This window comes from Taeniopygia guttata, chromosome 19 (assembly GCF_048771995.1).
Source record: "Taeniopygia guttata chromosome 19, bTaeGut7.mat, whole genome shotgun sequence".
Classification (NCBI taxonomy): Eukaryota; Metazoa; Chordata; class Aves; order Passeriformes; family Estrildidae; genus Taeniopygia; species Taeniopygia guttata.
Genome location: NC_133044.1, coordinates 5,378,786 through 5,406,322, shown reverse-complemented (window position 1 = coordinate 5,406,322; position 27,537 = coordinate 5,378,786). Strand labels below are relative to the sequence as shown.

General features: G+C 57.8%; 1 protein-coding gene across 1 annotated transcript; it reads right to left on the bottom strand.

The window, feature by feature from the left end:
- Positions 1-268: 268 nt before the first annotated feature.
- TMEM132E (transmembrane protein 132E) lies at positions 269-27,537 on the bottom strand. Its single transcript, XM_012568632.5, has 9 exons — positions 26,346-27,537; positions 13,883-14,783; positions 12,985-13,125; positions 9,827-10,019; positions 9,168-9,311; positions 5,542-5,747; positions 4,705-4,984; positions 4,437-4,628; positions 269-4,003 (listed from the first exon to the last, which is right to left on the bottom strand). The coding sequence occupies exons 1-9, from the start codon at positions 26,416-26,418 to the stop codon at positions 2,975-2,977; spliced, it is 3,159 nt and encodes a 1,052-aa protein (XP_012424086.5). The 5' UTR covers positions 26,419-27,537; the 3' UTR covers positions 269-2,974.

The following is a 27,537-nucleotide window of genomic DNA, read 5'->3' as shown; positions in this document are numbered from 1 at the left end:
ATGAGATCTGAGGCAATCAAAGGGGAAGCTGCTGGGTTTGGGTTGGACAGGTGGGTTTGGGGCTTGTCCCCGGGGGTGCCACCAGCTCCCAGCTGCAACCTCCATCTCCCCATCTCCAACAGCACTCTGGGGTCTTTTTTAAAATAATTATGTCCCATCTAGATCATTCCTATGGGAAAAAAATAAGTTGGCAGTGGTAGGAGTGAAGAGGACCAGACACCATCAGAGCCTTCAGAGAGTTTCCATTTTCCTGAGGTTTGTCCCTCAGCATTTGCTGATGGATTTCCAAGGCATGTGGACCTTGGAAAAATTGGTGGGGAGCTGCTTTCTGAATTCCCAGAGGAACTGAGATGGTGGGTGAGACTCAGGGGAGTGTATTTAGGGGTGTCTAAGTGCACCCCTGAGCAAAACCTTTATATATATATATATATACACACATAGCATATATATACATATAAATAATACATTTTTCTATATATATACATTAGAGATGCATATATATGCATGAAGTCTAAATACAACCATATGTATGAAGTATAAATATCTACATCTAAAGGCACCAATAAATAGATGCAGCTACACAGAAGGGTTTGCTCTCTTCACCCTGAGCAGGACTGGTCCCTCACCCAGGAATGATTGGAACCAGGGATACTGGGAGGCTGGGGATTGCCTGGAGGAGGTGCCAGGGGGTGCAGGGATGCTGCAGGACACCAACTGGGGGCACACAGCCCTGAGAGCCTCCTACAAACACCGTGGGGCTGTGGGTGCTGAATTCCCAAGGGTTCTGGGACGCTGAGCTGGATCCATCAGCTGGAATGGGAAGCGATGGGCTGGAAAACCACTGCTGATGCTTGGTGTCAGACTCTGGGCTTGGCTACAGCTGGGAGAGCAGCCAGGAGAGGTGGGAGAACCTGGCAGAGGGGACACCCTGTGCCAAGCCTGGCCAAGCTCCCTAATTTCCATGGATCTGTCCCCGTTGTCTCCATCTTCCACCTCCACAGCCCCAGGACAAGCTCATGGACCTCAGTCAGGCACTGCCAGCTCTTATTACAACTCCAAAATGTTAATCCACCCTTCTCTGACCTTCTCCCCCCTCTTTTTTCTTCCCTTTGTAAATTTTTTTTCCCCCCACAAATATTCATTTATGTTAATTGAGCAGAAGTGCTCCCAGGCAAGGGAGGCAGCTGTGTTAATTTTCCTGCTCAGAGCCACAATCAGCTCCGTGGCTGGTTTCAGATAAGGGGGCAGAGTAAAACCAACTCCCTGCATGCCCTGCCTGCACTCTGAGCACGTCTCAACTCCCCTGTATGTATATTTATAGGTATATATATGTATATACAAAACCAGCATACAGCGCTCAGATGAATTTTAAGGCCACCCAGGGGAGAAACTTTCACAGACCCAAAATTGATAAACTCCTTAAAGAGGCTTTTGAAATACCACACACCACCCCAGACCACGGCTCACCTGCCAGGGAAACTGAGGCACGGGTGGGGCTGCTCTCTGCCCACTCAGGCCACCCAAGAGGGGAGGATTTTGGAGGGGGAAACCCTCAAAACCACAGCTTTGACCCCAAAATGCTCAGTCAAAGATGAGCCATCCCCCGGGAGACCCCACAGCCACCAGGGCTCACCCCCCAAACCCACTGGGAACCCCCACCCCAGGCACCACAGCAGAGACAGGGCCCATGACAGTGCTGCCACTTGCTTTTTCTTCCATTTTTTTCCTTTTCTGGTATTTTATTTAAGAAAGAAAAAAAAAAGAAAAAAAAAGAAAAAAAGAAAAAAAAAGAGACACAGTGGTGGGTAACTTTCGATCCAGAAATAATCCGCTGCCAACCTCCACCGGGTGATGCTGGGGGGGTCCCTGTCCCCACATGCTCGGTGCCTATGGGGACAATAGCCCAGCCCAGCATCCCCAGCCTGCCAGCCCTTGTCCCCCCCAGGCTGGGAGACGGGGTGCCCTGGGCTGGGGGTGCCCCTTGGGTGAGCCAGAGGGGCTGGGAGGTGCCACCAGCACGGGGGGACCGGGAGGCATCGGGTTATGGCAGTCAGAAGGCACCACACAGGCTGAGCCTGGCCCCGGGCATCCCTGCTGGGCTGGCACTGGGGGAGCCGGGCTGGCACTGGGACACACAGGCCAGGTCCCATTGAGGGTCCCCCTGGGGCACTGGGAAGCTCCCACACCACATTCCCATCCCAGAGCCCCATTCCAGCACTGGGAGGGGGCACAAACCAGTGGCTGCCCCTGAAAGGTCCAGCAGGGCTGTGGGGTGGAGGAGGACCAGCACTGGCCCCATGGCTGGGACAGAGGGACAGGCAGGGTGGGCAGCAAATGGCCCAGCTGGTCACCCCCAAACTGCCCAAGCAGCCAGGGAGTGGGGCACAGCAGGAATTTGGGGCTGGGGCACAGCAGGTGATGGGGACAGCAGTGCCCTTAGCCCATGGCCATTGTGCCCCGTATTGATGTGCCCCCATGGATGTGCCCCCAGCACCACCCAGCATGGGCAAACACCCCAAAACCCACGGGGTGACCCAGCACTCACCTCCAAAATTGTGCAACTGAGCGCAGCAAAGGCTGGGGGAGGCCTTTGGGAGCCCTCCCCCAACACCTCCCTGCTGGGCTCCGGGGGGAAACGGGGTCCCTCCCTTTTCCCAGCCCTTCCCGGCAGGACCCACAGCCTCCCCCTGCCAGGGCCACGCGCACGCCCTGAGCTGGGACCCCGTCCCCTCTATCCCCTCTGCCCTGCGGCTGGGGGGCCACGCGTGTGCTGCTGCCTCCCCCGGGACACCCGGTGGGGAAAGGGCGAGAACTGAAAAAAGGCCACCCCGGAGGTGCCTCTGGACGGGGTGAGGACGTGAGATGTGCGGAAGAAGGAGCCGAACGCGGGTGTCCGGCCCCGGGGAAGCGTGGTGGCGCGGCGTGGCGCGGCGTGGCAGCCCCTCCCTCCCGCCCCGTCCCCGCTGCCCCTGCGTTAAGCGATCTCCTTGATCCTGCGGATGTAGTTGTGGAGCTCCTCAGGGTCCTGCAGCCCCATGTCCTGGCACACCCATTCCAAGTCCTCCTCGTCGGCGATGGGGATGGAGTTGTAGGCCAGCTCGTCCGAGGGCATGGTGGCGAAGGTGGTGAACTTCACCCGCTTCCGTTTGGAGGTGGGTGAATTGAGCGGGTCCTCGCTCTGGTCCCGCGTGGAGCCCCCCGAGGAGCCGTCCCCGCGCCCGTGCACCTGGCTCTGCACGCTGGTCTGCGAGCTCCCGCTGCTGTGGTGGTCCCCGTGGCAGCAGGTCTGCACGTTCTCCAGCGGGTTCCCCGGGCTCTCGGGCTGCGGGGAGAGGTCATTGTGAGCCCTCAAGGGCTGCCCGTTGCCCAGGAAGACCCAGTGGTGGGAATGGTCCATGTTGGTCTGGCCTTCCGGCGGGATGCGCTTGTGCCGGTACTTCAGCACAAAGACGATGCAGTTGATGAGGAAGACCAAGATGGCCAGGCAGAAGACGCCCAGCAGGGCGTACATCCCGATCTCCAGGTCCGTCAGCCCCCGCGTCACCTGCACGAAGCCGGTGGGGATGGTGGGGAAGTCCTCGGTGGGGTGAGACGCGCCGGACATCCGGCTGTCCTCGCTCGGGTCCGCTTTCCTGTCCACCTCTGCCCGCAGAGTGGTGCTCGCCCCGGCCTCCCCCAGCCCCGGCCTGCTGGACACGTGGTCGTAGTCATAGGTGGGGTCCTCCTCGGACCCGAAGTGGACGCGCACGGTGGCCAAGGCCGTGAAGAGAACGCTCTTGCGCTTGGTCTTCTGGCAGCTCTCGCAGATGACCAGCTCCGCCCGCAGCAGCTCCCCCGCGCCCTCGCTCTCCGCCACCACCAAGGGGAACGCCCGGTCCTGGGTCACCGACACCACCTTCTCGTCCAGGCTGCTCACCACCAGGTTGTAGTCCTTGGGGTCGTAGAGGGACAGGGGGGCCGTGGTGCCATCGCTGTAGGAAATCCACAGGCTCAGCAGCGCTTCCTGCGGGACCAACACAGGCAGCGGTTGCCCAGCAGGAGGCCAGTCCCACCTGCACCCCTTTGGCCATCCCCCACCCACCTCTCCACCCAATTCACCCTTTATCCCTCCATAACCCATCTTGCTCCAACCATTCCCTGTTTTTCTCCTCCGCCTGTTCTTCTCTCCACGTTCCCCGTGTTTGCCCAGGCTCAACCTAAATCCCAGACATGGTTATCAGAGCTGGTCCAGGAGCTGCACAGGATTCCATCCCTCCCCTCTGACCCCATGGTTGTGTCCTGTCCCCAGGCTTGGATCACAGGTCTCTGTGAAGGTTTCTGGGGTGTTTTGGGGTCACCAGGGTGTCATGAGGACAGTGCTAGAGTGCGGGCAGGATTTGGGAGGTGGGGGTTGCACCCCAAGTTCCCCCCCAAGCCTGGATGCCCCGCAGGCTCACCTGCTTGAAGAAGCTCAGGGTTTGCTGCACGGAGGTGCGGGCAATGATGGTGTGGCTGTTGCCAGGGCTGGGGTGGAGGGACAGCGAGAGGCTGGAGACCACCTGGGCCTTCAGGTCCGTGATGCTGACCTTCTCCTCCGCCACCGTCACCAGCGTCTCACCCAGCACTGCCTCCACCAGTGGGGACACCACCTGCAGGGGACAAGGTTCCTGTAGCACCTGCCAGCCCAGCCAGGCTGGCAGAGGGGGGAAAGGTGGCCAGGGGTACCTTGAAGAGGGTGGTGCCTGGCTCCCGCCCAGCCAGCGTGGAGCTGTCCACCATGTGGGCCACCCGCGGGTCATCCACGCGCATGAAGTCACTGACCAGGTCCGTGACCTCCACCAGCCAGTCCGGCCCCAGCATGGTGACCACCTGGCCCGTGCCCTCGGCCGCTGTGGTGTGGAACTGGGTGAAGACCTGCAGCGTGGAGTGCTGGTACTGCAGGGCACAGCCCCGGTTCTGCTTCCGCTCGTCCTCGTCCTCCTCGTGCTCGCTGTCCCGCACCGACCTGCGGGATGGATGGATGGATGGATGGATGGATGGATGGATGGATGGATGGATGGGCAGTGTTGCCAAGCTCCCCATACCACGGCTCCTCAGGAAAGGTGGCCAAGCAGGGAAAAACAAGATGTCATCAAAAAATGGTGGCTGCTGGGCAAAAGATGCCCGTTGTCCATGAGGTACTCAGGGGATTTAGCAGGATGTGGTAAAAGCAGGGTCACCAGCATCTCTGCCCACTCAGCAAATGAGAGGACAAGGTATCTCTGCTGGGATGGACACCTGGAGGTCTCTAGACTTCAAAAAAGGGACTTGGAAGCTTGGCTGTTCCCAGTTTCATCCAGGGAACTTTTGACCATTCTCCACCAACCTCACTGTGAAATGTATTCCTTCCCCCCATAACCTGTGTCCATGACCTCTCCGTTTCCACCCAAGACCCCTGAGATGCCTCTGTCTCCACCACCTTTGACACCTCTTCATGAAGCAGCTGAGCAAGACAATTAACCCATGACCACCACCTCCATCTCGCCTTCTCCAGGCCGGCCAGTGCAGCTCCTCAGCACCCACCTCCTGTCCGGCAGGATGGGCACCCTCCAGCCCTTGACCTGGCTCAGCCGGGCATCCGAGAGCTCGATGTGCAGGGGCAGTTTGGGCACCCACACCGTCATCTCCAGCGGGGCCGACAGGTGCTCGTAGGTGAAGGTGACCCGGGCGCTCATGGAGCCCCGCGACTCCTTCCCGCTGACGAAGACGTAGTCGCAGCTGCTGGAAACCTGTGGGACAAGAGAGGATGGGAATGGTCCTGTAGGCACAGCAGAGATCATGGCAGGAGGCTGGAAGAGCAGAATGTCACTCGGCATGGATCTGGTTCATGCCAGCCCCTGGAGAAGGGATGCTCCCTCCTTCTGGAGATCCTGCTCAGAGGGAGGTCCACGCCTCGTGTCCACCATGCAAAGTGTCCCCGACCCAGGTCCTCCTGAGGCACAGATCTGTGTCCACCATGCACAATGTGTCTTCACCCAGGTTCTCCAGCCAGCCCTCACTCTCTCCCACCTCACCAAGGACCTCCACTTGGTGCCTCAGTTTCTCTTTGGCCTCCACACTGAATTGTCCCTGAGCTAGAGGCACCCATGGGTGCTTCACTGAGGCAAATTTCTCAACCTGAAAATATGCCTCAAAATCTCCTCCAGAGGAGGCAGCGAGCACAGACCCCTCTCATTCCTGTCCCCACCAGTGCCCTGTTCCTGTCCCTCCTACTCACCCCAGAGCAAGATTCCTGTAGTCTGAATGAATCCTCCTGTTCCTTTTCTTGCTCCTCCTCTTTTAATTCCCACTTATTCAAACGCCATTCGTGAAATTTGCTATAAAATAAATCCATCCTGCAGGGGGGTCACTCATTACCACCTGCCTGAGCCAGTTAAGGAGCTCAGGGGACACCAGGCCAGCACCTCATGGGGTTTGAGCTCAGCTCACCAGTCAACAGCTCCTTCCCAGCCAGAGAGGCAGAAGACAACCAGAAGGGGACTCCAACCTCTCATCTGCAGCGGCCCCATGGCCCAACCCTGATCCCCTGTCAGGGGCTGCATCTGATTTGTTGGATGCTGGAGAAGAGCAGAAGCTGTTTGCTCAGCCAGCAGCACTGAGCACCTCAGCAGCACAGATTTCCAGCAGTCAGGAGTCCCTGGATTCTCTGAGGGCTGATAAAGGGCTGAGGCCAGGCTGCAGGTGGCTGGCAGTGGTGGTGGCAGCATCCCTGTCTCTCTCCCAGCCTATTCCTTGAGCACCTCTGGGCAACCAGATGCAGGAACTTTGCATTTCTGAGCCCACAGCAGGGTTTGACTTCTACAACAGCTCTGAGCCCGATGCACGGTGTCCATGGTCCCCTGGGGCTGGTGGAGGAGGCAGAGCCCTGGACCTGTGCTCCTGGGGACATCCCTGAGCCCAGGAGGGAAGGGCGATGCAGGAAGCTTTGTTCCTTGTCTTCCTATCAGAGGTACCAGCTCAGCAAGCCTGACAAGACAATCTCATCCGCGGCGAGGCAGAGCCTGAATAAAGATGAGCTCCCAGGTGAATCCTGCAGCAGAGGATCTCTGGATATTGTGCCATTTATCACAATAAACACGATGGGCTCTGCTGGCATTACCTTGGCTAATAAAGCCCCCGGCACCTCCTTCTGGGCACCACTTGCTCTGCAGCCAGGAGGGGGTTGAAACTATGACAACAAAAAATCCCTGCACACCAGGCCTGTCCCGAAGATGGAGTGACTGCAGATTAGCTCGGAAATGAAGCTTGTTCGGGGAAACTTCTCGGATTTACGGCGCGGTGTCAGGAACAGAGAGGCTGAGGGCTGCCTGGGCTCCCAGCCAAGGCACCGCTGCCTCCGCTGCTGTGGCCAGGAGTTCCCGGCTTGGCACGGGGACAGGCGTGGGATCAAGGGGACACATGTTCTCCAAGGCCCCCAGGAGTGGGGAGAGCCACCATGGTCCCGGTGGGTGAGCAGGGTCCCTCCCTGAGGATCAGTCCCATTGAGCTCCTGAGGGGTACTCCAGGGCATGTGGAGTGTGGGCTTCTCTGAAGGGTCACGCACAGGTGAGGCTGAGCATCTCCCACTCCCTGTGTGACCCTCCACAGCCCACAAGATCACCACCCATTTTAAAAATAGGGAGTGATTTCCGCACTAGCCTGAGTGGTGATGTCCTCCTGTGTCACCACAGAAGGGGATGAGCGTGACAGCTCCCACTCATGCTCTCCCACCACATCCTTCAGAGCCACATCCACGCCAATCCCAGGACAAATTCCACGTTACACAAGAGAGCAACCACCAGGGAGCCACCTCAGAGTGGGGAGAGGCAGCTCCCCAGCCCGCCCTCACGTTAAATTATTTACAGTAACAGATAGCACATCCCACTCCGTAAGCTGTGATTTATGGAGCAGGTTTAGAGCCCTGACACCGCAATCATACTCCCCGATCTCAGCAGGTAACTGAGAGCTCCCTCGGAAATGAAGCTCCAACACAAACACCAAATAACTCAGCAAGAAATTGCGCAGGGCTCCGAGCGGGATGAGAGCCGGGGCTGGAGGGCTGCTCCCTGCATTATTCATCCCGGCTCCTGGGCATGTGCCTGCTCCCCCCAGGTCTGGGGACAGAGTGTCAATAGATTTATGAGCAGAAAGGCAGCACATTAAACAGTTTAAGTGTCTTGGAGTCCATCCTGAAGTGTATTATTGCTCCAGTGTTTTATCACACTGGGGAGGACTGGGCTCCATAAATTAGAGCCGGACCTGTAAATCCCACGGATCTGAGTTTTAGTCAAGAACTTGGGTAAGCGCTTTGTGGCATTGGATGTCCCCCATAGTGAGTGACACAGCCCCATGGAGAGCAAATCCCAGCAGGGGCAGAGCTCTGCCATCACCCCTGTGGCAAAGAGGACAAGGGGCTATGGCCCCCCGGAGAATCCAGACCCCTTCCCTGCCTCTGCCCAAGCCAGCAGAACATGGAAAGGGAGAGCTGGCTGGGTGCATGCAGGGAGAGGGGTGGGAGGTGTTTGGGAGAAGGGAATGATGTCTGGGGGAGGATGGATGGATGGAAATGGTGGCAGAGTGACACGGGCAGGTGGGCAGATGGATTTATTCAGGGATGGAAAAATGTATATGGATGAACAGGGCTGGTGATGGGAAATTGGAGGGTTCGAGGATCAGGGGCTGCCTCAGGGCTGGGGCAGGGAGCCTTTGGCATCAGCCCCATCAGCACCTCTCATGGATCTTCCCCCTCAGCTCCCCTTCTCCCTCCATCATTCCGGTCTCACCAGTCCCCTGATCCAATCAGGACATCAATGTCACTCCCGAGTGCAGGCACCGATGGGAATGTACAGCTCAGCCCACAGTGACAATATTTCCCCTTATCAGCACCGAGTGTTGTGATAACCACAGTTACTGCTGCTGCCTGCTGCCAGCGTGGGAGCATCCCATGGCCTCTGCGGGGACAGTGACAAAGTGTCTTGTCTTTCTCCCAACAGACCCCAGGGAGAAGCTCGCACAGAGTGGAGCCACCGAGCGGTCGATGCTCGGTTTGAGGGGGTTATGAGCCCCATCAGCTCGGTCACCAGCCCCAGCCCAGGCTGCTGTTGGGGCCAGCACTCCTGGAAGAAGCCCAGCCACTTGGGAGGGTCACAAGACCCCCTCCCCACACCCACCTTGATGATGTCCTCGTTGTTGGACTTGCACTCCACCATGGCCGAGACATCCACGATGGCGCCGCTCAGCTCGATGGCAATGACCTTCACGGGAATGGCCACCGTGCGCCCTGTCAGGATGGCTGTGTTGATGATCTCCGTGTCCTGGGGGTGGCATGGAAAGGTCACCATCGTGTTAGAGGGCAGAGAAGGACCTGGGTGTGGGTGGGATGGATGGATGGATGGATGGATGGATGGATGGATAGATGATGGATGGATGGATGGATGATGAATAGATGATGGATGGATGATGGATGGATGATGGATGGATGGATGGATGGGGGATGGATGGATGGATGGATGGATGGATAGATGATGGATGGATGGATGGATGATGAATAGATGATGGATGGGTGGATGGATGGATGATGGATGGATGGATGGATGGATGGATGGATGGATGGATGGATGGATGATGGATGGATGATGGATGGATGGATGGATGGATGGATGGATGGATGGATGGATGGATGAGGAATGGGCGGATGGATGGATGGATGGATGGATGGATGGATGGATGGATGATGGATGGATGATGAATAGGTGGATGGATGGTGGATGGGTGGATGGAGAGGTGCCATAGGGCAGGTGGTAAATCCCTCAGGCAGGAACCTGCTCACCATGGCCAGGGGCACGATGGCCCTGATGTCCCTCTGGATGACCGTCAGCTCCGTGACCACCTTCTCCAGGTCGGGCGGGGGGTTGCGGCCCCGGTAGTCGATGTGCCACATGATGCGGCGCGTCACCGACTGGCTGGTGAAGTTCTCCATCTCGAAATCCAGCTGCATGATCTCAGAGGAGGAGTCTCCATCCCTGGGCAGGAGGACAGGAGGAGGGGACACAGTGAGGTGGCTGTCCCAGGTCCCACAGACACCCTGGGATAAGCACCAGGCCATCAGAGTCCCCAGCAGGTCTCCTTGGTGTCCCCAGGCTGCCAAGAGGGACTGGCAGTGGGTGCCACCCAAACCCAGCAACCCTGACCTCACCTCTGCAGAGACTGCTCCGATGGGATCCTGCAGATTCCCATGGGAATCTCCCCAGTGGGGAAGAGAGAAATGTATTTCTCCACCTCCACCAGCAGGACAGAAAAAAACCTCATCAGCTCTGCCAGGGCTGCTGGGTGACATCGCTGGGTGACATCACAGGGTGGGCGTGTGGCCATGGCCCCAGGGGACAGTGGGTGGCTGCAGGTGCTGGCCTTGTCTCCCTGACTCCATCTTCCCAGAAGCATGGATGGATTTACTGCTCCTGCCTGGACACTCATGTCCCACAGGTCAGATCCCGAGTGTCCCACACCCAGAGCACTCAGGAATGACAAGTGTCACCACACGAGCTCAGCCCAAGCTGTTGAATTTACAGGCCTTTCCAAGGGGATCCCGTAGGGAAACTGAGTCACAGGAGAACGTTTCAAGCCCAGACAGCAGGTGGGACAGCACTGAGCTGGGACATGGGACAGGGCTGTCCCCAGCCTGTGAGGGAGGATGGGCAGGGGACAGGGGAGAGGACAGAACCAGCAGGGGAGAACAGCCCAGCAGCTGTTCAGCTCAGCAAACACACACAAATGAATGCCAGGGCTGAGGACAGCAGGACACAGAGATGAAGGACGGGGAGTGACCTCTGGGATGTTCCCAAAGCAGGGTGGAGAGGATGCCAAACCCAGCACGTGGTGCCAGACTGAGGGGACAGGTTGGTGTCCATCTGCATCATGGCTTGGACACAACCCCACGGCAGCAGCGTAAATCATTCCCACACCCCATCCCTACAATCAAACCTCCCCTGAGCTGATCCTGCCCTCCCAGCTCTGCCTCCCCTGCAAACCCTTGGAGTCACTCAGGGCTCAACCCTGCCCCAAGTCAAACTTCACTGCTCCCCAAAAGTTGAACACGCCTGGAGGAAAGCCCAGAGCCCCCACAAACCACAGCACTGGTAAAAACCCCCCAGAGCCAGCGAGGAGGGGAGGAGCAGTGAAATTCCAGTGGAAGGGAAGCCAGGAGTGGCTCCAGTTTCATTGCAGAGCAGCAGTAATTGAGAAGGTCCCATCGATCTGGGGATGCAGGGCACAGCTGGGTTTCTCTCTAATCAATACCTAATGAGTGACAGGGAGCAGGGAGAGAGGAGAGCAGGAAGCTGGAGCTGCTCCAGGCCACGGCAAGCCCCGATCCCTGCTCCCTTCTCCCTGATCCCACAGCAGCCGTGATGGGCTTTGCAGTGGAGCTGATCCACGGGGGCTCCTGGGGTCTTGCTCTGCCCCAAGGCAGCTCTGGGGTCCAAGGGCTGAATCACCAATGGCCACAGGGTCTGAAAAGCAGCTTTGGCTGCTCTTCCAATGCCAGGAGTATCAAATCCAGCTGGGAAGAGGCAAGTCCAAAGGCAAAGCAGAGCCAGAGGTGGTGTGGCAACGGGACTCCAGCCGTGGGCTGCCCCGAGGTGTCCCAGGCCCAGCCACCACCCTCACCTCCCCCAGCATCACCTGCTCAGAACAGACCACAGCCAGGCTGCCCACACTGGGGGAACAATTTAGGATGCAGCTGCTGGGGTGCAAACCACCCCAAATTGGCCATTCTGACCCCAAAGCTCAGGGCTCACAGCCCCTTCCTGCACAGCCAGCACTGCCAAAAGCCCCCAGAGCCCCAGCACAGCAACTCCTCTGTTTGCACAGCCCGGAGGGCAACACGGCTCGGAGTTATTCATCCTCTCCATTCCGTTAATATTTGATGGAGTTGTTTGTGTAAAAGGTGATTGTAATCACTTTAAATTCCTCCCCCGTCTCTAACCTTTGCAGGCTGATTGGAAGCGGTGCTGGCAGCGGGAGAGGGGGAAGGGGGAGAGGATCCTGCAGCTCTGCTGCTCTCTGTGCTGTGGGGTGGGCGTGCAGGGGACAGGAGGTTGGTTGGTGGCCCTGGGGACACTCCTGGATCAGCCATGGGGCCATGGGTTTGGATGCTGTGGGTGCATTTTTGGAAGAAGCGGGATGGGGTGAAGGAAAATCTGCTCTCCTGGTAAGAAAGGGGTTCTGCAGACCTTTGGAGGTCCCACCAGAGCAGGCAGAGCTGAGGGGCTCTTTTTTCCAAGAGTCTGGCCCCAGCTGTGCTCAGTTTTGGGGTGGGAGAGAGAGATGTGGGGAGATTTCCACCACAGAGGACAGGAATGTCTTGAGCACATCCAGTTGTTTTAACCCAGCTCCTGGAGGCACTTGTGTCCCTTTTCCCAAAGCACAGTGACAGAGACATCACCGCTGTTTTCCTGCTGCTGTTTCTGACCCTGTGTCCTGCCAGTCTCACATCTCCCCTTCTTCATGCTGAGAACCCTCTGAGGTCTCAGCTTGGCTTTGTTGGGTCCTTTCTCCTTCAGATCATTCTCAAATCCATCTCCAGTGCTCTCCTCAGCTGCTCTGAGCCTTTCCAAAGTCCCAGGAATGTGTGAGCAAGGCAGAACTGCCTGTCTCAGGTGCTGGCTTTGATCCTGCTCCTCATCCAACACTCATCCATCACTTTAGGGCTCAGATGAGACCTTGCCTTGCTCCCCTTCCTTCCCAGAGGAGACTCCAGGATAGACAGCAAAGAGCTGCTGCTTCCCACAGCATTAAAACTTAATAAAAAAAAATTTAAAAAAAAATTCTTCCACCCCAGACCAAGGAATCCTCTTTAGCTTCACAACTCAGCCTTAAAATCCTCAGTTTCCCCTGCCAGCACCCAGGTGGCACTGCAGCCACCCAGGGAGAACTGCTGCAGGCCAAATCCCAGCACTCCCCTGGCATTCCCAGAGGTGCAGCCCTTACCTGGGCCCAGCCCCGTCCACCCGGGATACATCAACAGTGGCAGTGGAGTGTTTGCCACCCGTCAGCAGCTCCGAGCTCACCAGCCACTGCCCGCTCCTGGACTTGGTGCTGAGCAGGTTCACACCTTTCTTGGCCTTCACCCTGCAGAGAGCGACAGTCAGGGGTGGCTCCTCACCCTCAGGCACTCCTGGATCCCCTGGGATACTCTGCCATGCCACGGGAGGAGTTTTCCCCCTTCGGGCTGTGGGAAGCATCACCCAGGCTGGCAGCAACAGTCCATTCCAGCTCTTCTTTCACAGCATTTTGTCCCTCTTGTCACTGCTCCAGCAGGATTTTGGACCCTCCCCAGCCCTAGTGCTGACCCCAGGGCAGTAACACCCTTGGGGTGAAGGACAGGGGAGCCTGGAGCACCACATCCCCCATTCCAGGGGCTCCCTGTGGGTCCAGAGGCCACAGGGACACTTGTAAGTGCCCTTTGAAGAGATGTGGCCAGAGCTTGTGTCCCCATCTTTAGGGAGACGCAGCGATGGGGGTCCCCTCTGCACACCTGCCCACATTGGGCTTCTCAGCACCTCCTGCCCCTGCTCCCACCTGGTTCTGGGGCAGGAGGAGGGGATATTTGGGATCCCCCTTGCTGCACAGCAGCCCCAAGGCTGTTCCACATCTTATCCCCAGAGTGGCTGGGAGTAAACCCAGAGCTGCTGGCAAGATCCCAGTGCAACCGGGCACTGGGAGAGCAAAGGCAGCAGTGCAGTGCCAGGGCAGAGCTGTGGAAGCTCCCACTGCCAACCCACATTCCAGATATTCCAGCCTCCAGCAGATCCTACAAACACCACATCCTCCCTTTCCACAAAAAAAAAGGAAAAAAAAAGGAGCGGGAGCAGCCGCAGGGCCTCACCTGAGGGTGAAGTGCTCCACCGTGGAGTTGGCCATCAGGTAGAGGAGGATGCTCAGCACCTCCCCTGGCTTCAGGGGCTTGTCGGGCAGGCGGATGAAGACGTTTCCATCCAGGTGATGCTCCTGCAGGGCGGGCCCGGCCGGGGGCTGCAGGAGGCTGACGCTGCCGATGCGCAGCAGCGGGTGCTGCGTGGGCCCCTCGGTGCGAGCACCACCAGCCCCACGGCGAGCACCCACATCCCCCGGGCACTGCCCGGCACCATCGGGCGCGTGCAGGGTGTAGTACAGCTCGGCCTGCTGGCTCTCCCCTGGCACAACCTCGGGGTTCTCGGGGTTCTTCCTCCTGCCCGGCGGCACGGCCGAGGGGCCGAACCAGGCGTGGGGCAGCTCGGCCTGCACCAGGCACATGGCCAGGCTGCCCCGCAGCCGGCACGAGCTCTTGAGCTCGCGGGCGTCGCGGAAGGCGTGGAGCCGCACGCAGGGCAGCCGGTCCGTCACGTCGAAGTCGTCCCAGTCCCGGCCGGCCACGTAGAAGAGCACTTGGACCACGGGCTGGCTGGCCACCAGCCGCGGCTGGACGATGAAGGCGCGCACCTTCCAGTTGACGGTGAGGCGGTCGGGCACCTCCAGGGTGCTGGAGGGCTGCAGGTGCTCCTTGGGCAGCACCAGCCCCGTGCTGAAGGGCCCCAGGGTGACGTTGAGGACGGGCAGCTCCTTGGTCTGGAAGACGACGAAGGGCTCGGAGCGCTGCAGAGGGGCGCTGCCGTTGCCCGCCGGGCTGGCTCCCAGCTCCTTGAGGAAGAAGGCCAGGCGGGTGTTGGACAGGCGGTAGCTCACGGGCAGCAGGATGGCACCAGAGGGCTCGGCGGGCTCGGGGCTGGGGGCCGGGCCCTTGGTGTGGGCTGCAGAGGGGAGGCAGAGCATAGATTAGCACGGGGCATCCCCTCTGGAACAGCTCCCGAGCCAGGAACGCTGAGCCAGGCACAAGCGGAGCAAGGAGGAGTCGGAGTTTCAGCCCCCAAACCTCTGAGAAGGGCAGCAAGAGCCTGGCTGGGTTTCTGTCCCACAAAGAAAAATGCAGAAGATCCCGGGACCTCGAGCAGGATTGTGGCTCCTGATGGGTGGCAGCGGCATCAGCAAAGCCACCCTCATGGGATGGGGTGCCCAGGGTGTGCTGAAGCCACATCCAGCCTCGTGTTGTCCCTGTGGAGCCCGTCACCAACCCCAGCACTGCCTGAACCAGCACAAATCCTTCTACAGAAACAGGGCTGGCTTCATCCCAGCTCCACCCCTGCTTCCCAAGGTACAGATGCTGAGTTTCTCCCGAGCCTCATGACCAAAAGTTACCAAACCCAGGTTAATTTTTGGCTGGCAGATCCCACCACGTATTTATTATTATCATCAAGGCTTTCCTTCTGCTTCCAGCTCCCAGATCACCCAGGAAAGGTGGCTAAACCAGCCCCCAGACCTGCTCTGTCCCCACACCTGCCTTAAGGGTGGTGTCACAGCCAGTCTGTCACCTGTCCCCCACCCAGGGGTGTCACCCACCCTCTGCTTTATCCCCATGTGATAAAGCTGGCCCAGCCCAGACCAAATTTTTCCAGACCTGGTGGAAAGGCGACACAGATGATGTTGGTGCAAACCCCAGCAGCACCTTGAACCCTTCAAAAATCCCATTTTGCCCTTCATTTTGATCATCTTTTCCTTAAAAAAAAACAACTCCAGGACTGGCAGAGCAGGGAGCCCCTGCCAGCCGAGGGGCAGAGCTGCCCGAGCCCCTGGGAAGGATCTGGTTACCACACTGCAAGCAGAGGGGAAAACCCATGAAAATCTTCCTGGGAAAGGCGTCCTGCGCCCGGCACGCGTTGTGCTGGCAGCTGAGGGAGCCTGGAAGACATCTCAAGGACTTTGCCTTCTCCAGCGGCTGCCAGGAATTCCCAGGAGGGCTGGATCCCCCTCCAGCCCCCCCATCCCCGATGGGTTTTGGTTTCTTTGGGGTTTGTGCCTGATTTTGGGGTTTAGTGCCCAGTTTTGGGTTTGGTTTTGTGGTTTGTGCCTGGTTTTGGGGTTGGTTTTGAGGTTTGGTTTTGTGGTTTGTGCCTGGTTTTGGGGTTTAGTGCCCAGTTTTGGGTTTGGTTTTGTGGTTTGTGCCTGGTTTTGGGGTTTAGTGCCCAGTTTTGGCTCTGATTGCAGCTGCTCCCGAGCAGCAGAGCCCAAATTACCGGTGTTGAACGGCGAGGAAAGGTGTGGATGTGACTCTGCCTGTTTTCCCACCTCCCAAACAGCCGGGAGCTGCAGGAGAGGTGCCAAACCCTGGGAAGCACCCATGGGTGCCCCTCTGCTCAGTGATGCCAGCACTGAGGGATTCTCTGCCCTCATGATCCATGGAAGTTGTTTTCTGCTGTGAAATATCAAGGTTTGCATCCTCCTGCCATCCCAATAAGTGGAAAAAGGAGATTGTTTGAGGAAAAGGATCCAGCAGCTGGAGTGACATGAGCTGGGCTCATTTGGGTACAGGGAAAAGGACTTTGCTCAACTCACACTGAAACAGCAGCAGACTTCAGCCCTTCAAAATCTCCGGGGTTCACAGCAGGATCAGGACATTTCACAGGGAAAACCCACCCAAATCCCATCCCGCTGAATGCCCAGCACAGCCCCAAGAAAAATCCAGCCTTGAGGTGCTGGAGAATTTCCAGTGTCACCCTTGAGTGGGGACAGGAGCAGCTCTGTGCCAGCCCGGCGAGCACCCAGTGAGGGGCACCTCTGCCACCCACCCTCTGTGGCAGGGTTTGGGTGCAGTTTGGTGCCGCCAGCACCCAGCTCCTCCCTCCTTCCCTGGGGATTCTCCCATGGATAATGAGGGTTGGGTGTAGCAGGATGAGGAAAGCCCTTCCCAAACTCGTTTTGGGGACACGCAGGGTGGCCCTGTCACCGAGCCCTGCACCCCGGCCGTGCCAGCTGGGGCAGGGACAGGGCAGGCTGGGCTGGAGATTAATGGGGTGGCCACAATTAATTGAGAGCTGGTGGATTGGAGGCACCCAGGGAAGCGATTTCCTTCCCAGACAAAATGCATTTAAACGATGCTCTAATCTGTAACCGGGGTGGGGATGGGAGCGGCGCCTCCCTTCCTTCCCTGGCCTGAAATTCATCCTGCCAGGACAGGATTCCAGGCTGGAATCACAGCCAGGGGACGGCAGGGAAGGAGAAGGGAGGCAGGAGGTGCGTGGGGCTGTGGGTGAGGAAAAGGGGGAATAAGGGTAAAGAAAATAGGAGGGGGAATAAAGGATGGATGGATGGATGGATGGATGGATGGATGGATGGATGGATGGATGGATGGATGGATGGCAAGAGAACAGCTCCAGGATGATGGAGAAGGAGGAGAAGGAGAAGGAGGAGGAGGAGGAGAAGGAGGAGGAGGAGGAGGAGGAGGAGGAGAAGGAGAAGGAGAAGGAGAAGGAGAAGGAGAAGGAGAAGGAGAAGGAGAAGGAGAAGGAGAAGGAGAAGGAGAAGGAGAAGGAGAAGGAGAAGGAGAAGGAGAAGGAGAAGGAGAAGGAGAAGGAGAAGGAGAAGGAGAAGGAGAAGGAGAAGGAGAAGGAGAAGGAGAAGGAGAAGGAGAAGGAGAAGGAGAAGGAGAAGGAGAAGGAGAAGGAGAAGGAGAAGGAGAAGGAGAAGGAGAAGGAGAAGGAGAAGGAGAAGGAGAAGGAGAAGGAAAGGAAAGGAAAGGAAAGGAAAGGAAAGGAAAGGAAAGGAAAGGAAAGGAAAGGAAAGGAAAGGAAAGGAAAGGAAAGGAAAGGAAAGGAAAGGAAAGGAAAGGAAAGGAAAGGAAAGGAAAGGAAAGGAAAGGAGAGTCTCAGCAGCTCAAGAGGTGGAAGAAGGGTGCCTGGAAGGAGACAGGAAGGATGGACAGACACCACAGCTCAGGAGACTGCAGTCCCCACACCACTGTCCCCAGCCTGCCCTGCTTCCTGGTCACCCCCGGGAGGGGAGGTGGCCTCACGTCCCCCTCTGGCCGGGTCTGGGGGACAGAAGGGTTAAGCCCTGCCGGCTGCTCTGCTCTGCAGCCCGGCTGCCGCTGTGCTGAGTGGGATTTGCAGCACCTGACCTGCATCCCGGGTTTATTGGGCCGGCACTGAGGGGCCCATATGGCCCTTCCACCCCGGCAGCTCAGCACCCCAGCTCCCTGTGTGTCGGAATCTGTGCTATTGATGATTCCCAGATTATAAAAAGTCTCTGTCCTTCTGCCCCGTTGCCAAAGAAGAAGCCATAATTGGTCTGTGCTGGTTTCAAGGTTGTTTATTCTGTTTATCTCTAACATGTTCTGCTGCCCTGCCGCAGCTCTGTCCTGCAGGGCAGCGTGTGGGGCTCTGCCCTCAGTGGGATGGTACAAACATTAAATACCACAAACTACCTGTGCTGGATTTACAATAACGTGCCAATATCTGTCACCTACGTTGGACAGTGTGTCCCCAGCCTGAACCAACAGAAAAATGCCAACACCACAGTGAAACATGGAGGGCATGAAGAAGGAGAAAAAGGACAAGACACACCCAATTTCCTCCATCTTGTCCCCTTTGGACCCCTAATCTAGAATCCTAAAATTTTACTTTTGCACCCGTGCCACACTTAATTATTACTGATATCAAACACTCAGAGCTTGTAATTCATCCTGTAAGATTGAAAACTCTTTTCCATGGACAGAGATCACAGACAGTGTCTCTGGGGGCTCTGTCCAGGGGGGTTCCTGACCCCTGCCAGGGTCCCAGGGCAGCCAGGACAGCCAGAGGGACGCCCTGGATTCCCACATCCGTGTCTGGCCACATCCCCCCTGGCCTGGAGGTTTCCTGATCCCCCTGGGCCGAGGAGCCACCCCCAGCCCCACAGCAGGACCGGGGTGACCTGCCCAGATGTAAACACACAACTGGTGACCCCTTTGTGGAGCCCCACATCTGCCCAGGAGGGCACGTGGGGACAGTGGCAGCGCCCTCCAGCCCTGCCTTAAATCCCAGACCTGTTAAAACATCGGGTTTAGGTCATCATCATCTTCTTCTTCATCATCACCATCCCCACTCCTGATGCAGGGGGTGCTGGGCTCGGCCAGCCTGGTGGAGAGGAGGCTGATGGACGGACTGTATGGAGCCACCAGCTCAACCAGCTTCCTTCCCCTCCTGCCCTGAATGCCCAGAAAACGGGGCACAGGCAGAGCCCCTCCATCCTGCTGCCTCCATCCCTGCTCCCTCCTCCTCCTCCTCCTGTCCCCCTGCTCCAGAAGCAGCAGCAGAGCTGAGCTCCAGCTTAGCCCAGCCCCAGCTGTCGGCCCTTGGGATCACTGCGGCCTCGCTCCAGGGGGGAATTTGATCCTGGCTTATCCCGTGGGGGCTCCCGGGGCTATATCCCCACTTATGGGGGGGAAGCACACAGGGAAAGCCCTGGAGAGGAGGGAGGGGAAGCTTGAGGTCAGCCCAGGAGCGTTCAAAGCTCTCTGGATGTTGATGGGAGTTGGAGGATCGATGGATGGACGCAGCTCCAAGGAATGGGAGACTCCAGCCCCGGCTCTCACAGCTCCTGCCGGGCTCCCGTGGCAGTCCCAGCTTGGAACAAGGCAGGAGAGCTGTCCCTAAAGCAGTGATTTGAGCTGCCATAGTGATAAAGCCACCCCCAGTGCCCGGGGAGGGATGGAGGGGGTGTCACTGTCCCCCCCAGAGGGCTCCAGCCCGGCTCCCAGCCCTGCTCGGGGCTCCTGTGGAGGGGTTTTGGTGCCCACCAGGCCCCAGGACCAGCAGTGCTCCTTATCCCCAGCTTCAGTGCCATTCCAGGGTGACAAGGTGATGATTTTAGCCCTGAGCAGGGTGATGACAGCAGGCCATGCCCAGAGGACTCTGGGGTGATGGATCCCCCCAAAATCCTGAGACCCAGGAGCACCCAGAGGGACATCCAGCCTGGCTATTCCCCACAGGACACCAGCATGGACCTCTCACTTCCCTTTGCTTCCACCCCTGAGCATCCTGTGGATCCCAGGCCGAGCCCCAAAATCTGCTGCTTCAGGCTTTGCCACCCCATCAGTTGGGACCAAGCACGAAGGGGAAACAGGGGTGGCAGCAGCCCCAAATATCTGGGATGTGCCACATCTGGAGCTTCTAGAGATTCTCCACACCTGCAGCTGCCACATCTGGGTGTTCCCACAGCTGGAGGTGGTCCCAGGGAAGGGTCAGGTTCAGACACCTCCCTACCTCTCCTGGGAATCCCTTCCCTCCTCATCCTGCAGCACCAACCCCCTACACTCCCACCCCAGCGGGGTCAGCACCTCCAAACACCCTAAAAAACAACAAAAAGGGACAAAAGAATCCTCCAGGCCTCCACTCAAAACTCAGCCAGCCCCAACATGTGCCCCTGTCCATTCCACACTCCCAGGGTAAAAAACAAACAAACAAAAAAGACAGGAATTAAATACAAACCAAAACCTGAAAACACAGAGAGATCCCTCATGGAAACCTCCAAAATGTTCCCTGCAGGCAGAGCCTTGGAAATTGGTTTTGGTGACATAAATGACAACAAGCTCCCCCTTCCCTCTGATGCATCCAGAGCCTCCATCTCCAGTCCCAGCTAATTGGAACTCAATTAAGTGAATAATTGTTACAAATGTGGAATCACCTTCCCCTGGCAGGCAGCAGGGAGAGCGTGGGAAGAGCAGGAAGCAGGGATGCTCCTGGATCTGTCCAGGAGCTGTGGCAGGAATGAGCTGGGAATTCCCATGGCACTGAAGCTAAACTGCTTCCCAAAATCAGCCTGGGGTAGGAATTGAGTGGGAGCTGGATGGGGTTGGAGTTGTGGGGTTGAAGCCTTGGGAGCAGCAAAAATGGATTCTCTAACACAGGGTTGTGCCTGCTGGGCTCATTTCTTGTGGATCCCAACAATTTCTCCCTCTCCCAAAAGTCCAGCCTGGCTTTTCCATCAGCAGGAGCAATAAAATCCAGTAACACTGGTGGGACATATCCTGGGATTTTTTTGTGGGGAGAAGCAGCCTGGAGCAGAAGGAAACCATTCCAGCAGTGCCGAGGGCTGTGCTTCCCCCAGGAAATTAATAAGAGGGAATAAAGAAACAGGGGAAAACAAAACAAACAAATAAAAAACTACCAAACCGGAGAACTAAAGGAATAAATAAATATGGCCTAAATGGGATGTGCCGTGCAGAGGCACAGCCTGCCATAAATTCCTGGAGCCAGCAAGGCTTTTACACAGCAGCTACTTTAGAGCAATTTCCACAAATCACGCAAGGGACAGGCTGGGGGACAAGGAGGAGAAGGCCCTGCCAGAGGAGGGAGAAAAAAAAGAAATTAATTAAAAAGGAGTGGGATAAAAAAAGGACAGGGAAGTGGCTGATTATGACTGTCCAAAAAGCAATGGGAAGGGAGATACTCTGGGATGAATGGGGCAGCCCAAAAATGTTCTGTGGGGCTGATGGGTTGGGGGAGCCCCATCCCATCGGGTCACCCCATCCCCTCTCCATCCCTTCCCAGCAGGGCCAGGAGCAGGAACATCCCCCCAGCACCTCTGAACACGGGGTGTGCCCCCAGGCTGTGCCCAGCAGCACCTCCCAGAACGGTTCTGTGCCAGCCCATCCTTCCCTCTGCTGGAGCTGCATTCGGTTCCAGAGGCACCCACGGGAAATCCAGCCCCACATCTCAGGTTTGGGGTCCAGCACCAGCCCCCGAACCCCAAAAGCAGGGCTGGGAACTGGTACCAGCTGAAAGAGGGCTGGAATTGATCCCCTTCCCTTGCTCCAGGAGAGGAGCTGATCCCACAGCCGCACCGAGCTGCAGCACCAGGGATTGCATTTCCAACCTGATTTATCTTCCAGAGCAAAACCACAGCTTTTCCTTAAAGGAAAATAAATGAAAAATGAATTCCTTCTCAAGTTTTGCCGGAGCTCAGAGCAAATCCAAACTCCTGCAGGGGACGGGAGGTGACAGCAGCACGTGAGGTGACAAAGCCACCCCAGCAGCCCCTGCTTGGGGTTTTAGGGAAAATCCAGGATGACAAAAATTATCCAGGTGGTGGGAAAACGCTCACCAGAAGGTGACAGTGCCTTCATCAGGAGATCAAATTGGCCTTGCTGGTGGTGTCCTCCCCAAGGGCCGGGCAGAGGTGAGGGGGGACAAGGGACATGGGACAGGCCAGGAGCAGCAACAGGTCAGGGAAAAGATCAAGGAAAAGGGAGAGGAAGAACCTGAACATCCTGAGGAAGAACCTCTGCATGCCAGCCCTGGGGTGCTGGTGGCACAGGTGACAGCCCAGACACCCCCCAGTCCAGCTGGTGCCTCTCCCGGTGCCTGGGTCACCCCCAAACGTGGCTGGAGGAGCCCAGAGCCCCCAAATTCCAGTTAGGGGAGCTCCAGCCTCCTTTTCCCTGGGAAATGCGCAGCAGGACTGCCTCACTCCACCCCACTGAACCATTTCTCCTTCTGCCACCACAACTTCCAGGGGAGACCTCATCCCCACCTCCCTGCCTGCCTGCCCAGGGGGCTGCTCATCAGCAGAGCCATGTATTTAATAATAAATATTCTGATTAGATTAGCAAGAGTGACCTTTTCCAGATGGATGGGACACTCCTGCAGTGGCAGTGACAGGAGCCACATGGGGAAGGGACACCCAGCAGCTCCCACACACCCAACACTGGTTTGGCCAGGCAGTGCAGGAGCCAAAAAAATCAGATTGTGCTGTCTAAACAGCCTCACCCACCTCCCCCAGGGTGATGCCACATCCCCCAATTCCCTCCACAAGAGACTCTGGAGCTGGAATGTGCTGATGGAACATTGGGGATGCTCTGCAGGGATCCTCAGTTTTTCTTTTTTGTCTTTTTTTGGATGCAGAGGAGCTGGGAGAGGGATCTCAGCAGCTGGAGTGGTTTAAATAGTAGCACTTCAAAAAATAAAAATTCTCAAGGAAATAGCCAGGTTTCAAAGAATTCCTGAGCAATCCTCAGCCAGGGGGTGCTGCCACCCCACCCCCTGCCTCAGTTTCCCCCAAAAGGACAGGTCTGGATGAGGACCAAACCCTGTGGCTGGTGCTCCCAAAAATCATCATTCACAGGATCTCCCTCAGCATCTTCCCTTCCCTCAAAAACACCAAGAGGGCAAAAGGGGGAAAAGAAAAGAATTTCCCAGGGGGGTGCTCAACTTCACACCCCAAAATCCCAGCATCGGGCTGGGATTTCAGGTACTGGGGTTTGGGGGAGCTGAAGCAGGCTCACATGGACACTGCAGAGCCAAAATCCAAAAGGAATATCCCTGTACTGTGGGAATCCAGGGCTTCCCTCTGGCTGCCCTGGCAGGGCTGGGACCCTGGCAGGGGTCAGGAACCCCCCTGGACAGAGCCCCCAGAGACACTGTCTGTGATCTCTGTCCCTAGAAAAAAGTTTTCAATCTTACAAAATAAATTACCAGCTCTGAGTGTTTAATATAAGTAATAATTAAGTGTGGCACGGGTGCAAAAGTAAATTTTAAGATTCTAGATTAGGAGTCCAAAAGAGACAAAATAGAAGAAATTGGGTGTGTCTTGTCCTTTTTCTCCTTCTTCATGCCCTCCATGTTTCACTGTGGTGTTGGCATTTTTCTGTTGGTTCAGGCTGGGCACACACTGTTCAACGTAGGTGACAGATATTGGCACGTTATTGTAAATCCAGCACAGGTAGTTTGTGGTATTTAATGTTTGTACCATCCCACTGAGGGCAGAGCCCCACACGCTGCCCTGCAGGACAGAGCTGCGGCAGGGCAGCAGAACATGTTAGAGATAAACAGAATAAACAACCTTGAAACCAGCACAGACCAATTATGGCTTCTTCTTTAGCAACGAACCTAAAAAAACAGAAACTTTCTACAATCTCAAAATCATCAATACCACAAATTCCTACACTGCACATCCCCCATTTCTGTGGCACCAAAGGTAAAACTTGTGCCAGCTTTAAGCCGGCTCCTCTCCTTCACCTGCCTGCCAAAAATCCTGCTCCTGGGGATGCTCAGCTGCCCCAGCCCATCCCAAAAACCCGCCTGGGGGCTGCTGAGCCCGCAGACACCGGGAGGTGCTCCCGGTTCCCGGTTCCCAAGTTATGGCACATCTCCACCTGCTGGTCTGCAAGGCGGAGCTGGCAGCGCTGAGAGGGACGGGCACGGGGCTCGGGGTGTGTCCCCCGCTGGGTTTGGGGGGTCCGGGCTGCAGCCCCCGCAGGGATGGAGCCCTGGAGCAGCATCCTCCTCCCCCACTGCCAGGAATGGGATAGACGGGGAGGGCAGCACAGCCCGGCAGTGGGGTGGGATGTGGGATGCAGCACAAGACCCCAAACCTGCCCGGAATGCTGGGACAGGATAATCCCAGCAGAGCCTCCAGGCTCCTTTGGGAGCAGGGAAACTGAGGCACGCTGCGGGGAGCTGAGGGAATATTCAGAGTCCATCCCACAAACCCATAAATCCCCCGTACTGCATCCCAACAGCACCGCACGGAGCAGACCCCACCAGCATCCCCCACTCCAGGTGTCCATCCGTCCATCCTGAGAGCCCTCAGGGCCACCCTGAGGCCATCCCACCCCAGAGATGCCAAAAAAAAAAACCCAAAAAATCCCATTTCTGGAACAGCTGATCCGGGGCCTCGGCCAAGCAGCTCCCGGGGAGCGCAGCAGGAGCGAGGCTGGTACGGAGGGATGCTCTTAAATAAGAAAAAAAAACAAGGTGGAAGGGGAAAAGGGGATGAAATCCTGTGAAATCCTGCAAGCAGGAGAGCAGGGCACTGCTTCCCCACTGGCCAGCCCGAAGCGTTTGGAAGGAGAGCCGGAGAATCAGGAGCTCTCCACAGCTTTTTCCAGCTCCCTCTGAGACCTTTATTTGTCCACCAAAGGCCAGCGAGGGCAGCTGCAGGTCCTGGAAGGGGAATAAAAACTCCTGGCAGAGGTTTCGCTGTCTGTGGGCACAGCCAGCCCTGGCACAGGCCACCCTCACCCACCTCACGGTGGCACTGGGGACCCCCCCAGTGACGGGGACACGGCATCCTCCAGCCCAGGGGACAGATCCAGGCCTGACCCAGCGGGTTTGTGGGGTCCCAGCAGCAGTGGGGGATCACAAAGCCCAGGAGAGGATGGGGAGCAGGGGACACGTCCAGCCCCTGCAGCAGAGGCCGTTCCCCGTGGATCACATTCCCACGGGGATGCTTCCCACAGCCCAGCCAGCTGGATGTGATCCAGGGAAATGGGGCAGGGGGAGATCCTGCTGCCCTGCAGGCTGCCAGAGCCCCGAGCTGCTGCTCCCGAGGAGCTCAGCCAGCAAAACCCGCCCGGGGAGCACCCCAGGGACACTTTGGGGTGGGAGCAGGGACCTCTGCCACCCCTAAGGATGCCACGGAAAGTTGTGGCTCCACAGCCTGGAGCATCCCTGCTCCTCCCCCGGCTCTGAATTCCCAGGGTGGAAAACCCCTTCCAGCCCCCATCGATGCTCCCAATATCCCCTTTTTCCTTTTTTCACCCCTCCTCGAGCTGCTCCAACACCCTCGGGTGCTGCAGCTGAGAGAGCCCAGCCTGAGCACCCAAAGTGCCTTGGCCGTGGGCTGTGGGTGTGACACAGAGCCGGGGACAGTCCAGGGATCCCTGCAGCTCCTGGGGGGTCACCTGAGCGGGGCAGCACCCCCAGGACACCCCAAACCCGAGCCCAGAGCCAGGAGCCCCCCAAGATGCAAACAGCCCCTGTTTTCCGCTCGGCCGGGCCGGGGAAAGCAGCTTTGGCCAGGGTTTGATTTTAAATGGAAAACACCCACAAAAAATCATCCGTGGAACCCATCCCCGTGTCCCTCAGGGTGTGTGACCCCTCGCTGGCCTCGCTGGCCCAGAGCAGCCCCAGAGCAGGAGCTGTCACCGGGCCAGGCCGGGCTGTCACCGCAGCCACTGGGATGTGACTCGGGGCAAAGGGCCCCCAAACCCCCTTTGGGGTGGCAGGAAGAGTGAGGGGGATGGCAGGGGCTGCACCCCCCTCACACACACCCCAAAATGCTGGGCAGAGCTTGCCCAGCAACTCGGCGCAGAGCGGGGAAGTGTCTGGGGGATCAGCGAGTGGATAATAGCGGATAAAACCCTGATCCTGCCGCTAAAGCAGCTCTGCATTAGGGCAACAAGAGTCGGGGGGGCCGGGGGACACCCCCTCGCCTCGTGTGTCCCCCTGCCACCCTGCAGGCAGCCCGGGCTCAGCCTCACAGCGCTCACAAGCACAAGCTGTCATTTTATTAAGGCAGGAATAAAGTCTAATCTTCACCCATTTGGCTCTGGGGGGGCACGGAGAGAGGCAGGGAGGGGATGGCCGTGGGAGGGGGGACCCAGGCGGGCACGGAGGGGCAGGGGGTGCCCCCGAGGAGGGCAGATGGTGCAAAGCCCCGTATTGCAGGCATATATAACATAGAGATGTATTTATAAATATTGCCCCCCCATCACTTACCGGGGAGCAGCAGGGAGCAGAGGCAGCAGAGCAGCGCGGCCGGTCCGGGCAGCATCTTCTCCAGAGAGGCCATTGCAAGGTGGGGGACAGCCAGAAAAAGCGAGGGGCAGAAAAAAAACCGAGGCACCCCAGCGGCGGAAAAAAAAAAATTAAAAATAATAATAAAAGGAATCCAAACCAAGCACCAAAAAAAAAAAAAAAAAAAAACCGCAGAAATCCCCCTAAATCCAACCACGTGCGAGCCGGGAGCAGCAGCCAGCGGCGGAATTTGGGGAGGGGGGGGAACCGGGTCAGGTTAGGGGGGCTCGGCTTTGCCCCCCCTCAGCTCAGCGAGCAGAGCACCCCATCTCCGGTCCCCCACCCCTCCCCACCCCGCACCCCAAAGCTGCCGCAACCCCCCCCCCAGTGCCTGCAGGGCGGCCGGGGGAGCGCCCAGCCGGCGGGGGAGGGTCTCCCTCCTCTTCCTCCTCCTCCTCTTCCTCCTCAGGAGCGGCGAGCGGGGGGAGCAGAGCACGTGGAACCCCCTCCCGGAGGCAAAAGCAGCCCCGGTGTGCCGATGGAGGATGATGCTGCAGGGTGCGGGTCGCCCCCCCTGCACGAGAAGAAAAAATCAGAATTCCAAGCGCTGTTCTTCCAATGAGGGAAAAAAAAATTGGGTGGGAAGGGGGGGAGGAAGAAAAAAAAAAAAAAAAGCGGAATTAACGCGCTCCCCCTGAGGAAAAAGAGATAAACAGGCAAAAAAAAAAAAATTAAAAACCAAACAAAAAACAAGAAAACAAGAAGACCGTAACACAAAAACCACAACCCAGAGCCGGGTGAATAATTAATCCCAGGCAGATGCGATTAATCGGCGGCAGGAGCAGCTCGGCGGCGGAGTCCCCGCGTGCGAGGCAAAGTTTGGGGGGCTGGGGGGGACACCCCGGGATCGGCGCTGGCAGCGGGGGGACCCCGCCAGGAGCGCTCCGAGAGGGGGTCCCGCCTCCCCCGCGTTACAAACGGGGTGTCCCCCCCGCAGGTGGATGCAGACAGGGGGTGCGGGGGGCTCGGGCAGTCGAGGGGGGCTCTGCCGAGGCCCCCCCGGGCTGTGCCGGGCCGGGCTGGGCGCTCCGCTGCCCGCTCGCCCGGCCCGAGCCGCATCGGGCTCCGCTGGGTGCCAGCGAGGGGAGGCGCCTTCCTCCTCCTCCTCCTCCTC

Excerpts from the sequence above, each read along its gene's own strand:
- TMEM132E (XM_012568632.5), bottom strand. The coding sequence starts at position 26,418 with ATGGCCTCTCTGGAGAAGATGCTGCCCGGACCGGCCGCGCTGCTCTGC. Across the intron at positions 13,126-13,882 it reads GTGGAGCACTTCACCCTCAG|GGTGAAGGCCAAGAAAGGTG; the intron begins GTGAGGCCCTGC and ends CGCTCTCTGCAG. Across the intron at positions 4,004-4,436 it reads CCCTGAGCTTCTTCAAGCAG|GAAGCGCTGCTGAGCCTGTG; the intron begins GTGAGCCTGCGG and ends TTGGTCCCGCAG.